Raw genomic sequence first — 12,208 nt, 5'->3', positions numbered from 1 at the left:
CACCTACTTGTACTACTTCCACTCTGTACTACCTTGCTTTTGTACTACCTCCAGAACCATATTTATTTTACTTATCTTATTTTATTTTGTTTTACCTTATTCTATTCTATTTTATTTTTTTCTATTATTATATGTTCTTGCTCTTACGTTCTATGTATGCACCACTCACCAAGACAAATTCCGAGTAATGTGAAACCTCTTCACTTACACGGCAATAAAGACAATTCTGATTCTGATTCATCCATGCGTGCATGGATATGATCGGCATATGATCGGCACTCAGCACAATGATACAAGTGCTAAGCAGTGTCTGAACTCCTACAATTACCTACTACCAGCAAAGGATGTTTACATGCACAACACCAGTATTGCCCCCAAAATAATCATAACCAGGACACTTGTTCACATGTTAACTGCCTCCTGCAATCTCTTGTGGTTGTTTTATCTTATTTATTGTAAAACACAATATTAATATTATCATACAAGCTGTATATTTACCACAGTGTTGTCCTGTACCTGTTGCAGCGACTACATGGAAGTTTGTGCTGCTGGGACTGGCATTCATCTGCCTTCTTGTTGGCTTTCTGCTGTTGGGAATGGGAGCCATGGCTAACAAGTATGACCTCAAGTTATAAAACATTTGTCTGTCAATATATGGTGGTAATGTATGAACTCTGGACAATGCAAATCATTTTGGCACATTAAGTTGCTCTTTCACACATGTAACACACACACACACACACACACACACACACACACTGTGAGATGCATTCTTATCTATTGCATGTGTGACAGAAAGGCTGAGTTGAAATAACATATTTGTAAACATATTTGTAGTTAGTCTATAAATAACATGCAGACTCTTTCTCACCTGCTGGAAATATAAATTCTTTGTTTAGACGAGGATTGGTGTACGGGAAAAACATGCCTCCTCCAACCTACATATCAGTGTGTGTGTGTGTGAGAGAAAGAGAGAGTTAGCAGATGTGTGTATAAAACTCACTTGGCTCCTTGCCTTTTTCATTCAGGAACAGAAAAGAGATTGCAAAATACAAGGCAGTAGCAGCAGCTATGACTCAGAAGAGTGAGGGTGAGGAGCTGCTGGTCATTTCACCACTTGGAGATGACAGCAACAGCAAACCATCTCCATCACTTGACAGACCCCTGCAGGGAAACAAAGCCTCCCCGTTCAACGGGGAGGTGAGTGAGCTCAAAGCAGGAAACATAGTGGTCACATGGAAGGATGGAAACACTTCATGTTTGTACTCGGATCCTGCGGATGATGAGTTCAAACAGGTAGAGGTGCCAGCTGTTCAGCTGGAGGTTGATGAGGCAGTGAAGACAATGGAGTGAAGACGCCACATTACAGATGCTCTCTGCTTGTGCCACAGTGTTACCATGCTCCTCTGGACTTTTTTGTTAAGACTTGTTAGCAGCTTTCATCACAAACAGTTTAACCTTTCACCACCCACTCCTCAACTCATAAGGATGCTAGCATTATGTTTAGAGCACAAAGAAATAAATCCTTGGAAACATGTCCAAATTCACTGTAACAAATTATAATGTGAGCAGAGTGTTACAGGGATATACCATATGTGTAACGGTGATTTGTGACATGAAGGAGGGTGGTTTATTTCTTTGGCTGAAAATGAAATACTCAATCAAATGTAAAGAGGTGAGTTTCACACCGTAACTGCCTCAAACAGTGACAGTGCAGCTTTCTGAAGTGTCATGGTACTGACAGTATCTGACAACCTGCTCTGAGTGTATGGGTATGCTGTTTTTGTTGCTGTCAATTAAAAGTTAAGCTTCCTCTTCAAACACAAACTGTTAGTTTTTGTTGTTTGTGCTGTGTTCACTGCTGTATTGTCTCATTAGTGTGTAACTCAGTGATTATGCATTTTGTTGAAAATGCAATTTTGCGTTTCCTTTTCTCAAATTCTTATAGCTTTTAACTATTATTTGTGACTTTGATGAAACAACTGGGGCAAACCAACAATTGCTTAGTCAATTCAATTCAATTCAATTCAGTTTATTTATATAGCACCTTACAGAAACACAGAGCCTGAACCCGCGAGCAAGCAGACAGTGGCAAGGAAAAGCTCCCTTTTAACAGGAAGAAACCTTGAGCAGGTCTCGGCTCACAAGGGAGAACTATCCTGCTGATAGTAGCTAGTGACTGTAACTACACACCTTACACAACTGTAAAGTGTCTTGAGATAACTTTGTTATGAATTGGCACTTACACAGCCCTACACACTTTGTTTGAGGCTAACTATACGTTTTACTAAACAGAAAGGTTTTAAGTCTAGTCTTAAAAGTGGAGGTGGTGTCTACCGGTCGAACCTAGATTGGCAACTGGTTCCACAGCAGGGGTGCCTGATAGCTAAAGGCTCGTCCTCCCATTCTACTTTTGTGAATTCTGGGAACTGCAAGTAAACCTGCACTCTCTGATCTGAGTATTTTATTGGGAATATATGGGACTATTAGATCCTGGAGGTCGGTGGGGCTAGTCCATTTAGGGCCTTATATGTAAGTAGGAGAATTTTAAAGTCTATTCTGAATTTTACCGGAGGCCAGTGAAGAGAAGCTAAGACGGGCGAGATATGATCCCTTTTGCTGATTCCTGTCAAAACTCTAGCTGCTGCATTCTGGATCAGCTGCAGGCTATTAGAGTAATTTAAATAAAATCCTAATAATAATGAGTTGCAGGAGTCCAGCCTAGAAGCAACAAAAGCATAGACAAGTTTTTCAGCATCACTCTGATAGAGGATGCTTCTGATCATAGCTATACTACAGAGGTGAAAGAAGGCGGTCTTAGAGATCTGTTTAATATGATGGATAAATGACACATCCTGATCGAAGGTAACGCCGAGGTTCCTCACAGTCGTAGTGGAGGCCAAAGTAATGCTGACCAGAGAGAGAATATTATCACCTGTTCTGGTTTTGAGATGTTTGGGGCCAAAAACAATGACCTCAGTTTTGTCTGAGTTTAATAATAAAAAATTGGAAGTCATCCAGTTCATTATGTCCTTAAGACATGCCTGGAGCCTGGCTAACTACTCTGTTTCTTCAGGCTTTAAGGATAAGTACAGCTGAGCATAACAATGAAGGTTTATGATATGTTTTTGAATAATATTTCCTAGAGGGAGCATGTATAAAGTGAATAGGATGGGCCCGAGCACTGAATCCTGTAGGACACCGAGATTAACCCTTATATATGAAGAGGAAACATCATTAACATGAACAAAGTGAAATCTATCTGATAAATATGATTTAAACCAGCCTAGTGCTGTCCCGGTGATCCTAGTCTCATGTTTTAATCTGTGTAATAAAATGCTGTGATCTAGTCACACGTTACAGTACAGTTACAGGAATAATGTTCTAAATCAGCAGGGGACAATATGGAAATATTGTATGTTTACTTTAGCTGATAAGTACCATAAAAAGTTACTCAGTTGCTACAGTTACTGGAAGAACTCTGGCAGGAAGAGTCCTGCCAGTAGGTAAAATCAGCCACCCCTGTATTTTAGTAACCAAAAGTAATCGAGTGACCACTAATTAAGAAAGAATAGTTCAGATTACTCTGTTGATATTGGACTCATGTATATCGATAAAGTGGAAAGCAAACAAAAAAGTAAAGAACAAAGATAGAGAGATAGATAGATAGATAGAAGCATCATTTTGACAAAACCATAAACTATCTTCACCTAGTAAAACACTATTTGCAGATCTCAGTCCTTCCTTTTGCAAAACTCTAAACACATTCTCATGCAATAAAACACAGTTGTCACTGTGATGCACTTGTGATGCATAAAGGTAACAAGAAGTGGCAAAATATGAACACAAATAAAACACGTGTCATTCATTGAACACAACGATTCAAAATTGATCACACTTGTTTCTCATCATGTATGACAACATAACAACCAATATAAGCCAGTTCGGAGTGCAAGCAGGTTGGTCCTGCAAGCTCATGACAGCAATGGATCAGAGACACAGAGGACAAGTGCGTGTATTACATAATCTGTAATAAGATTCAGACATGGGAACAGGTACAGTCTACTTTACTGTACTGTTTTATCATTAAATGTTTAAAGTACTACTGTATACTGTATATATATTTTTTGCACATTCTCTTTTTGCAGAATTGCAAGACTGCCAAACAGGGGTGGGAGGACACCCATGTTCACACCCCAGCAGGAGGCCATGGTATGACATTCTCTGTCAAAACAATGCCATTCAGCTACAGGAAATACAGCAACAAATTATTGAGAACCATACAGACTTCGAATCAATAGTGTGAGCCTTTCCACCATTGACCGTATCCTTCATCACAACAGGATGCGAATGAAACAAGTTTACAGAGTGCCCTTTGAACATAGGCTGGAAACTTTCATTTGTATTTGTCAATTTCAGCATGATTTTTTTTCCATAGTACCTATTATACTATAGTTTATGTTTGAATGCAGAGTAAATGCTAAATCCACTGAGTTGTGTCTTTACTTTTGGAGATACAAAATGCATATGCTATACTTTATTGTAACCAATAAACATTTCTCCATAAGCAACATGCCTTGACCACTGTGTTTTCATTTTTTTGGTGTAGTGTTTAATGACTGCTCAGCAGTTTTTCTATTTTGTCGATTTGTGTAAGATCTGACAACATGGTTTGGTTTTTGAGCACATGTAAAACTATTTTGAGGTGACAGCATGATTTTGCAAAAAGAGTCAGAGGTTTTGTGAATGTAGTTTGAGCAAAAAAGTTTTGTGTTTAGAATTCTGAGAAAAAGACAGGAGGATTCAAAAAATGTTTTAACAATTGTGAAAAACTGTAAACACTATACCAAAAAAATGAAAACACAGTGATCAAGGCATGTTCCTTATGGTCACAGTAAAGTATAGCATATGCAAAAGTATATCCAAAAGTAAAGACAAAAGTAAGGACAAAAAGGTTTTACAACTCAGTGGATTTAGCATTTACTCTGCATTCAAACACAAACCATACACTAACAAATTGCTGTAAAAATATGGGATATTTCACAGTAGTGTACCGTTTTTCATTAATACTGTTGAATACTGTAAATTCTCATGTCTTTGAGGGAAAAAATCTTAACAGTAAGCTTCTGTAAAATCTTACAGTATAATACAGTATTTATTTTTATTTTACAGCAAGCTACCGTATGATCTCACGGTATGATACAGTATTTTTTTAAATCAGACTTGATCTTGGGTCAGTTCAATAATTCACCTGAGCAAAATTTAAAATTAAATGAAATTAAAAATAGGCCTACACATAGGTGTTTTTATTTAAGATTGAGGAAACAATAACAAGAAGATGAAGAATTAGTTTTCATCTGGACCCAATGGGACGGAGCAACTGACGAAGCCCCACCCGCTGTTTTCTCCCGGTTCTCTCGTCAACTGCGCAGCGTACCCTCATCCATCCTGATTCCCTGGCTTTCTTAAGAAGGTAAATATAATCTTGCAAAAGTCAACATAATGCTATTATAGTATTTTGTGTTGGATTAACATTTTATTGACTGTTTTTCTGCCGATAAGATCGACTCATTACGTGCCCCAAGCTAGCATAACTTAAAACTTTATGGACAAAAGTTTAGCTCTCTGTTGAGGGACGTTACTTAAGTTAGCGTAAATAAGCTAGGTCATTAGTGGTTCACTAAATTTGCAGTCTAATCATATGTGCAAGATAAGATGCTTAACTGATTTGTTACTTATTTCTTACGTACTTGAGGTGGGCTACAACATTCTATTTTACCATTTGTTGTGGTAGTCTTTCAAGTAAAACGGGTTATAGGAGTTTACAGTTAGTTAAATAGTTGTTGATGCAATGCTTTTATTTTCCTTGAGAGAGTAGCTTAAATATCGTGTGTTGGTGAGATTACTAGTAGGAGTGACAACATGAGAACTTGCAACATATGTGGTAAGACTTGCAGGAATACATTTGCACATGTCAGGCACATGCGAACTCATAGTTGTATGCCTAATGCATCTTTCAAGTGTGGTTTCCCTGAATGCAACAGAGCTTTTTCTAAGTTTTCGGCATTTTGCTCTCACACTCATTGCCATAAATACGTAAATAATGTGGCTAAACTGGGTAATACAGGAAATTTAACATGTCATATGGACTTCTGTAGTACTAAATGTGAGAATATCCGGGGTCTTCTCTTGCACCTGAAAAGTCATATAAATGATGGCAAGACAGTCACGTCCCCTACATTCACATCACATGTGTCCAGAAAGCATAAAAATTGCTCTGAAGCAAGTCTAGTTGATTCCATTGCAAGTACAAGCAGCATCAGTGATCAAAATGATGAGGGCTGTAATACACAGCTTGCGAATCCCAGTCAGTCCAGTGATGAAGATATGGAGGTCTACCCAGAAAAAGCAGATGAAGGGGAATTTGTCAGACATTTGGTCTTGTTTTATTTGAAATTGCAAGCTAAATCCCTCCTTCCATCGTCCACCATTCAAACAATAATTGAACATTATCAGGAAATACATGACATAAACCAGTCTCACCTACTTTCCAAGCTTAATGAGAAGTTGACATCACTTGGACTTTCTGAAGCTGACATAAATACTGTCATAGATACACTGAAAAATGAGGATCTCCATAGGGCTAGCAATATGCACACGCTCAAAACTGACTATAAAAGAAAAACCTTTTTTAAAAGTAACTTCAATTATGTTGAGCCAGTGTCCATATATTTTGGTCAGAATGAGTCAGGCAAAGAATGTTTTGGACAATATGTTCCTGTGAAAAACACCATTGAGTCTCTCTTGTCCTCAGAGTCAGTGAGGGAGGAACTGCAGCAGGCAAAAACCAGAGTGCAACCTAATAATGTTTTACAGGATGTGTGGGATGGTACAAATATTGAAAAGAACTTGCTGCTCAAGCACACAGACCGTTCATTAGGTGTAATCCTGTATCAGGATTCCTTTGAAGTTGTGAACCCCCTGGGGTCCGGGAGGAAAAAGCACAAGATTTTGGCAGTGTATCTTACCCTTGCAAATATTTTGCCCTACAACAGATCAAGTATTGATCACATGCAACTTGTGCTGCTTTGTCGAGAGCAAGACTGTGTGGAGTAACTCTGTCAGATGGCCAACTCTACAAGGGAACCCTGTGTGCCATAGCAGGAGACAATTTGGGTTCACACAACATTGGGGGCTTCACTGAAAATTTTAGCAAGAGCTCACATTTTTGCAGATATTGTGAGATTAATCGGGAAGCATTTCAGGCAGATCCTCTGGCTAAGGGCCCTGACCGCACACCACAATCGTATCATAAAAACATTGACGCTACGAGTCATAATGTGGAAGCAAGGGGCTGTTGTGGTGTTAAATTTGACTCCATTTTCAATCAGCTGGCATATTTTCACATATGTCAGCCTGGATTACCTCCTTGTCTGGGCCATGACCTTCTTGAGGGTATTGTCTCTACAGATTTGGCATTGTACCTCAACCACCTTGTTTCAAAAGAGAAACAGTTTACTTGTGTACTTTATTTACTTTATGTTGAACTGAATCGGCGCATTAATCAATTTAAATATCTGGGTAACGATGCCAACAACAAACCTTGTGAGGTAAACCCAGGGGCTGGAAAACTCTCTGGACATGCAGTTCAGAATTGGTGTTTCCTGAGACTGTTGACATTATTAATTGGTGATAAAATAAAAAGCTCTGGAGAGAGTGAGGTATGGGAGCTTATTTTACAGCTGAGAGAGATTGTGGAGTTTGTATGTGCTCCAACCATTTCCACAGGCCAGGTAGCATATTTAAGAGTCCTGATAGATGAGTATTTGCATATCAGAATGCAGACTTTTGCAGATCATCCACTCAAGCCTAAGCATCACTATCTAAATCATTATCCAGAACTCATTGTTCACTTTGGGCCACTCATCCATCTATGTACATTGAGATTTGAAAGTAAGCATACTTATTTCAAGCAGTGTGCAAGAAGGCTGCATAATTTCAAAAACCTCTGTGGAACCCTTGCTGAAAGACATCAGCTTTTGCAGTCTTTTCTAAGTGCTGGAACCCTGTTTCGACCATCTGTTGTGGTAGAGAAGGGAACTGAATTTATTGTGGGAGACCACAATGATAAGATCAGACAGTCAGTTGCTCATCTTAATTTTGATCCTCTAAATGCCCTCATTACTCATAATGTGACAGTAAAAGGGACAACATATAAGAGCAACATGTTTGTTGTTGTAGGTCATAATGATGATGGTCTTGTAGGAAAAATCAAAAAGGCTGTCATCAATAAGAATTCAGCAGTGTACTTCATCACTGAGGTATACCAGGCTATTCGTCAACCAGAGATTAATGCTTACCTCACTTCACCAATGCAGGAAGCCTACTACAGTGTCAGTCAATCAGAGCTTCTTGATCACTACCCACTGCCTGAGTATTCAGTTTGGGGTATGTCTTTGCTAACTCTTCATCATTCTGTCCAAACATTTTAGATTCATGTCTTCCATTGGTGATGAAATAAAGCTCATCATCCTCAAGGCTTTGCCCAATTTGTCTGAGGATACTCAAAAACAGGTCATCACAGCTCTTGAAATCTCAGGTGCAGAATCGACAGAGGACCTCAAATATGTGCAGCAGGATGACATCAAAGACCTCTTGCCTGTTATCCAGCAAAGGAAACTTCTGGAGGCATTCAGAATGGGTAAGTATTATCAATATAGTGTTTTCCTGTCCAGTTAAAGCTGCAGTACTTGGCCAAAAACAGTTTACACTCAGCTGACATATGGAATGAACACAGAATTAAGTAGTGATTTGGGCTGGCCACAGACTATACACAGTCCTACCATAGGCATTTTCTATTATTGTACTGTAGCTTTAAGCGTATTCAAAACAACAAATGTAATCGCCATACAAATTCACAGTCTCTAGTGTTCATGATATGAGTTGCATGCATATGTGACAAATATATGAAATAGCGATGTAATATATTTTATTACCATGTGTTACTACAGCTGCTACAGTCACACTTGATCTACAAATGTTGCCAGATGACTCAACACATGCAAGTCTGACTTCACTCTCCAGTCCATTGCCTTGCTCTTCATCTTCACTGTCCAGCCTTTCAAGCTCTCTCTCTTCTTCAGAACCATCAACACCGTGTACTTCGCACAGGCTAAGACAATCAGCCAACATATCCAGTAAGTGGCATGAAACCTTTGAAGTTCCATGGGATAAAATGCCAGAGGAATTGTAGTCAGCTATTGCCAACGGCCGGAGACCTGCTCCTGATAAGCGACGCCAGATGATACGAATTGTTGCTGATGAAATGAGAAAGTACGAGGTCAACCCCACATGCAGCGAATGTCGTATCATCTGCCAAAACATTGTTAAGCAGTACCCCAGTAGCTTTGCTGATATGACAACAAGAGGTGTCATTATTGCTGGTGGTTTTACATCACTCCTTTCTCAATTGAAAACACGAATTGAGAACATAAACCATGCAGGGACATTGAAACGACACCGAACATCAAGATGGTCTGGACAACTGCAGAGGCCAACTGATTCTTATGGGTGCACACAATTTCAGCCAGACCCTCCACCTGAAGAAACCAATGAGACACTGGAGCAGAAGAGGCAACAGTTGGTGAACATCTACAGGCAGGAAGGTATTCAAGGTAGTTAGAAGGCAGAAGTGATAAACCTCATGAAAACAACATTTTGTCTTCAGCGTAAACAAATCAATCAGACTCAATCAGAATCAATCAGACCTTTTTACCGTAAGGGGTATCTACTGTCACTTCGAGTTACTAACTGACATCAGCGTTTTGCGTGCCTTGGAGCTATCTATTGAAGAATGTGGGCAAGGAATAGAGAAGTATTTAAGGACAAAACTGGAGAACAAAGATGTAAAGTCTGAAGATGGAGAACTGACTCTTCACATTATCCAGTTGTTGATGGCCTACTTTGATGAGAGAATAGAGGGACTGATACTCTTTGCTGATGTAAGTTTTGTTGAGCATTATTTCTTGTGTCTATGTTGACTGTACATGAAATTCCATTCTTAATTTGGGTACTGTTGTCCATTTCTACAGATGTCTGCCACTGCAGCCGATGTTGAACGCACCTTGACCATCCCAACCAGTCCACGACTGATTTTACAGGGTAAGTGTCGTAAAAGCTCTCTGTCTGTCGAATTTCTCTTTCTGTATCTGTATCCTAAACTTGAGTTTTATTGTGGACTGCTATGTATGTAGTTCTCTCATCATTCTTTTTGCTATCTCAAGTTGCGGAAACTAGTGATTTGCAACAGAAGTGCGTTGTGGCGGCGTGTATGCGGTGGGACTGTCGTGTCCTCTTGCCTGGGTCCGCCTGCGGTGTTGACACGGTAGGTTGTTGCAATATTGTGCTAGCTGGATCTCTCTGTGCTGACGCTGTTTTCTTTTTGATCTGCAGCGGTGGTTGTGACGGGAGTGGCTCACCCACCGTTAGCGTGGCCTCCCTTCCCTCCCCTTCTTATCGGTGGTCTGGTTGTGCTGCTGTTCTGGTTGCGCCGCTGTTCTCGCTCGGGACGCGAAGTCGTTCCGGACGCGGAGCGTGTGCTTCCAAGGGACTGTTTAAAGACTGAATTGAATGCATTGGTGGCGGTTGGTGTTTTATTCTTGGTTTTGTTTCTCTGGATTATTATTTTGATTTCTTGTGTAAAATTAGGTTCAACTTTTGTATTTGTGTTTCTATACTTCTGTGTATTGTTTCTGGGTTAAATTTAGTTAAGTCGGTTTAGTTAATGAGTTTTTCCTTTCCTTTTTATTTTTCTTCCTTGTTTTGTTTATTGGAGTGTGTGAGTGTCTGTATTTTAAGTTGCCATGTTGTTGGGTCCCTGTGATTAATTTCTTTTTTTTGTTTTTGCTGTACAGGAGCTGTGGCCTGGTGGTGGCAGTGGTCCCCATTTCCTGGTGCTGGGTTTTGTCTTCACATCCTTATTTTATTAGATTGCAGTGTCACGGTGTGTAGGTTGCTCCCTTTTCTTTTTTTCCTTCCCACCCTCAGTACACCACAGCCCTGTTGGCTCTTGGTTTTTTTGACTTTGCAGGGCCCCAATGTACCTTGTTCGTGATAGGCTACAAATGTTAGCATTTTTGATCAAATTTTATTGTGTGCTCGTTTTTCTTCTCTTTTTGTGATTTAATAAAAATTGTTTTTTTCTACCCGTCCCTTGCCCTGTGTGTGACCTGGACCTGTGTGCATTTCCTGGGGTTGAGGCACTGCTCCTCCAGGTGGCGTTGTCAGCAACTGTCATTTATTTTTTACTTCCCTCCTGAACTCTGCCACAAAGGCATCCAAAAAACCTTCATCACAGGGCTTGCTGCAGTTTTCGCCACCTACTATGTTTTCAACCTGCAATACCAAGAAGAAGCTGCAAGGACACTGGAGTTTGTTCAAAGGTACATTTTCCTGCCAGAAATATTGTTTGAATATATGTTACCCCTTTTCCCAGCTCTGTTCAGGAATGTTGAATTGTCATTTATTATAAGCCATGCTGGTATTCTACCTTTACAATTACAGTTACTGCACCTATCTCATGCATATCAAAGCATAGCCTGCTTCCTTTTGCCAGCTCTCTGGCATGGGGCTGTTCAGACTGGCCATGTCTCTTTGTGTGGTGCTCTACATGTCCTTCTGTAGTGGCTCTTTTTAAGTTGACAGTAGACACCATGGTTTAGGAGCCTGAAATACAGTCTTCAAAAAGTATATCTTGAAGTTTGCAGACCAAAGTCCTAGAAATCACTGCTGATAAATTTCCCAAAGATAACAATGTTTCCTAATACCTCAAATCAAAGTTAAATAAATATTGTAATAATGGCAGCAGTTGATCTGTTGTAATCCTGAATCGAGAATGTTTTGTTTCTCATGAACAGTTTCTCAAAATGAGATCATTCTCTCATAATTATGAGACACAGGGGTCATTATCATGAAAAGACATCTCAATTTTTTATTCAATTAACGTGATAAGGTTCCATATTAAATGCAAATGATCTTTACTTACCACATCTAATATCTTATATACTTTCTCTATTATTACATTTTAGCCGCTTCGTTGGAATTAACCCTGAGAGGGGAAGAAAGACCAGCCAGGGGAAGGTGGTGTCAAAGAGGACAGGGAAGCTGGTCCAGAAAAAGGCAACCACAGTCAATCCCCAGGTCGCCACTC

General features: G+C 39.7%; 2 protein-coding genes across 2 annotated transcripts in view; both read left to right on the top strand.

Moving 5' to 3' along the window:
• si:cabz01068815.1 (solute carrier family 51 subunit beta) overlaps positions 1–1,481 on the top strand; it is a 39,009-nt gene extending 37,528 nt beyond the window's left edge. The window contains exons 5-6 of the mRNA XM_046376236.1: positions 526–616; positions 1,029–1,481. Of these exons, the coding sequence (XP_046232192.1) occupies positions 526–616; positions 1,029–1,353 (416 nt within the window). The 3' untranslated portion in view covers positions 1,354–1,481. The remainder of the gene's footprint in view (positions 1–525; positions 617–1,028) is intronic.
• A 6,071-nt stretch (positions 1,482–7,552) lies between these two features.
• Positions 7,553–11,930, top strand: LOC124064385. The gene is made up of 5 exons (XM_046398805.1): positions 7,553–8,701; positions 9,012–9,237; positions 9,277–9,665; positions 10,453–10,593; positions 11,333–11,930. The coding sequence occupies exons 1-5, from the start codon at positions 8,497–8,499 to the stop codon at positions 11,680–11,682; spliced, it is 1,311 nt and encodes a 436-aa protein (XP_046254761.1). The 5' UTR covers positions 7,553–8,496; the 3' UTR covers positions 11,683–11,930.
• The last annotated feature ends 278 nt before the right edge of the window (positions 11,931–12,208 follow it).

This window comes from Scatophagus argus, chromosome 1, assembly GCF_020382885.2.
Source record: "Scatophagus argus isolate fScaArg1 chromosome 1, fScaArg1.pri, whole genome shotgun sequence".
NCBI classification, from domain to species: domain Eukaryota; kingdom Metazoa; phylum Chordata; class Actinopteri; family Scatophagidae; genus Scatophagus; species Scatophagus argus.
The sequence above is the reverse complement of the archived record's forward strand: the minus strand, read 5'-3'. Positions and strand labels throughout refer to the sequence as shown.

Coding starts and splice junctions, on each gene's coding strand:
- LOC124064385 (XM_046398805.1), top strand. CDS start 8,497: ATGTCTTCCATTGGTGATGAAATAAAGCTCATCATCCTCAAGGCTTTG. Junction 8,702..9,011: donor TCTGGAGGCATTCAGAATGG/GTAAGTATTATC, acceptor GTGTTACTACAG/CTGCTACAGTCACACTTGAT. Junction 9,666..10,452: donor GAACATCTACAGGCAGGAAG/GTATTCAAGGTA, acceptor TTTGATCTGCAG/CGGTGGTTGTGACGGGAGTG.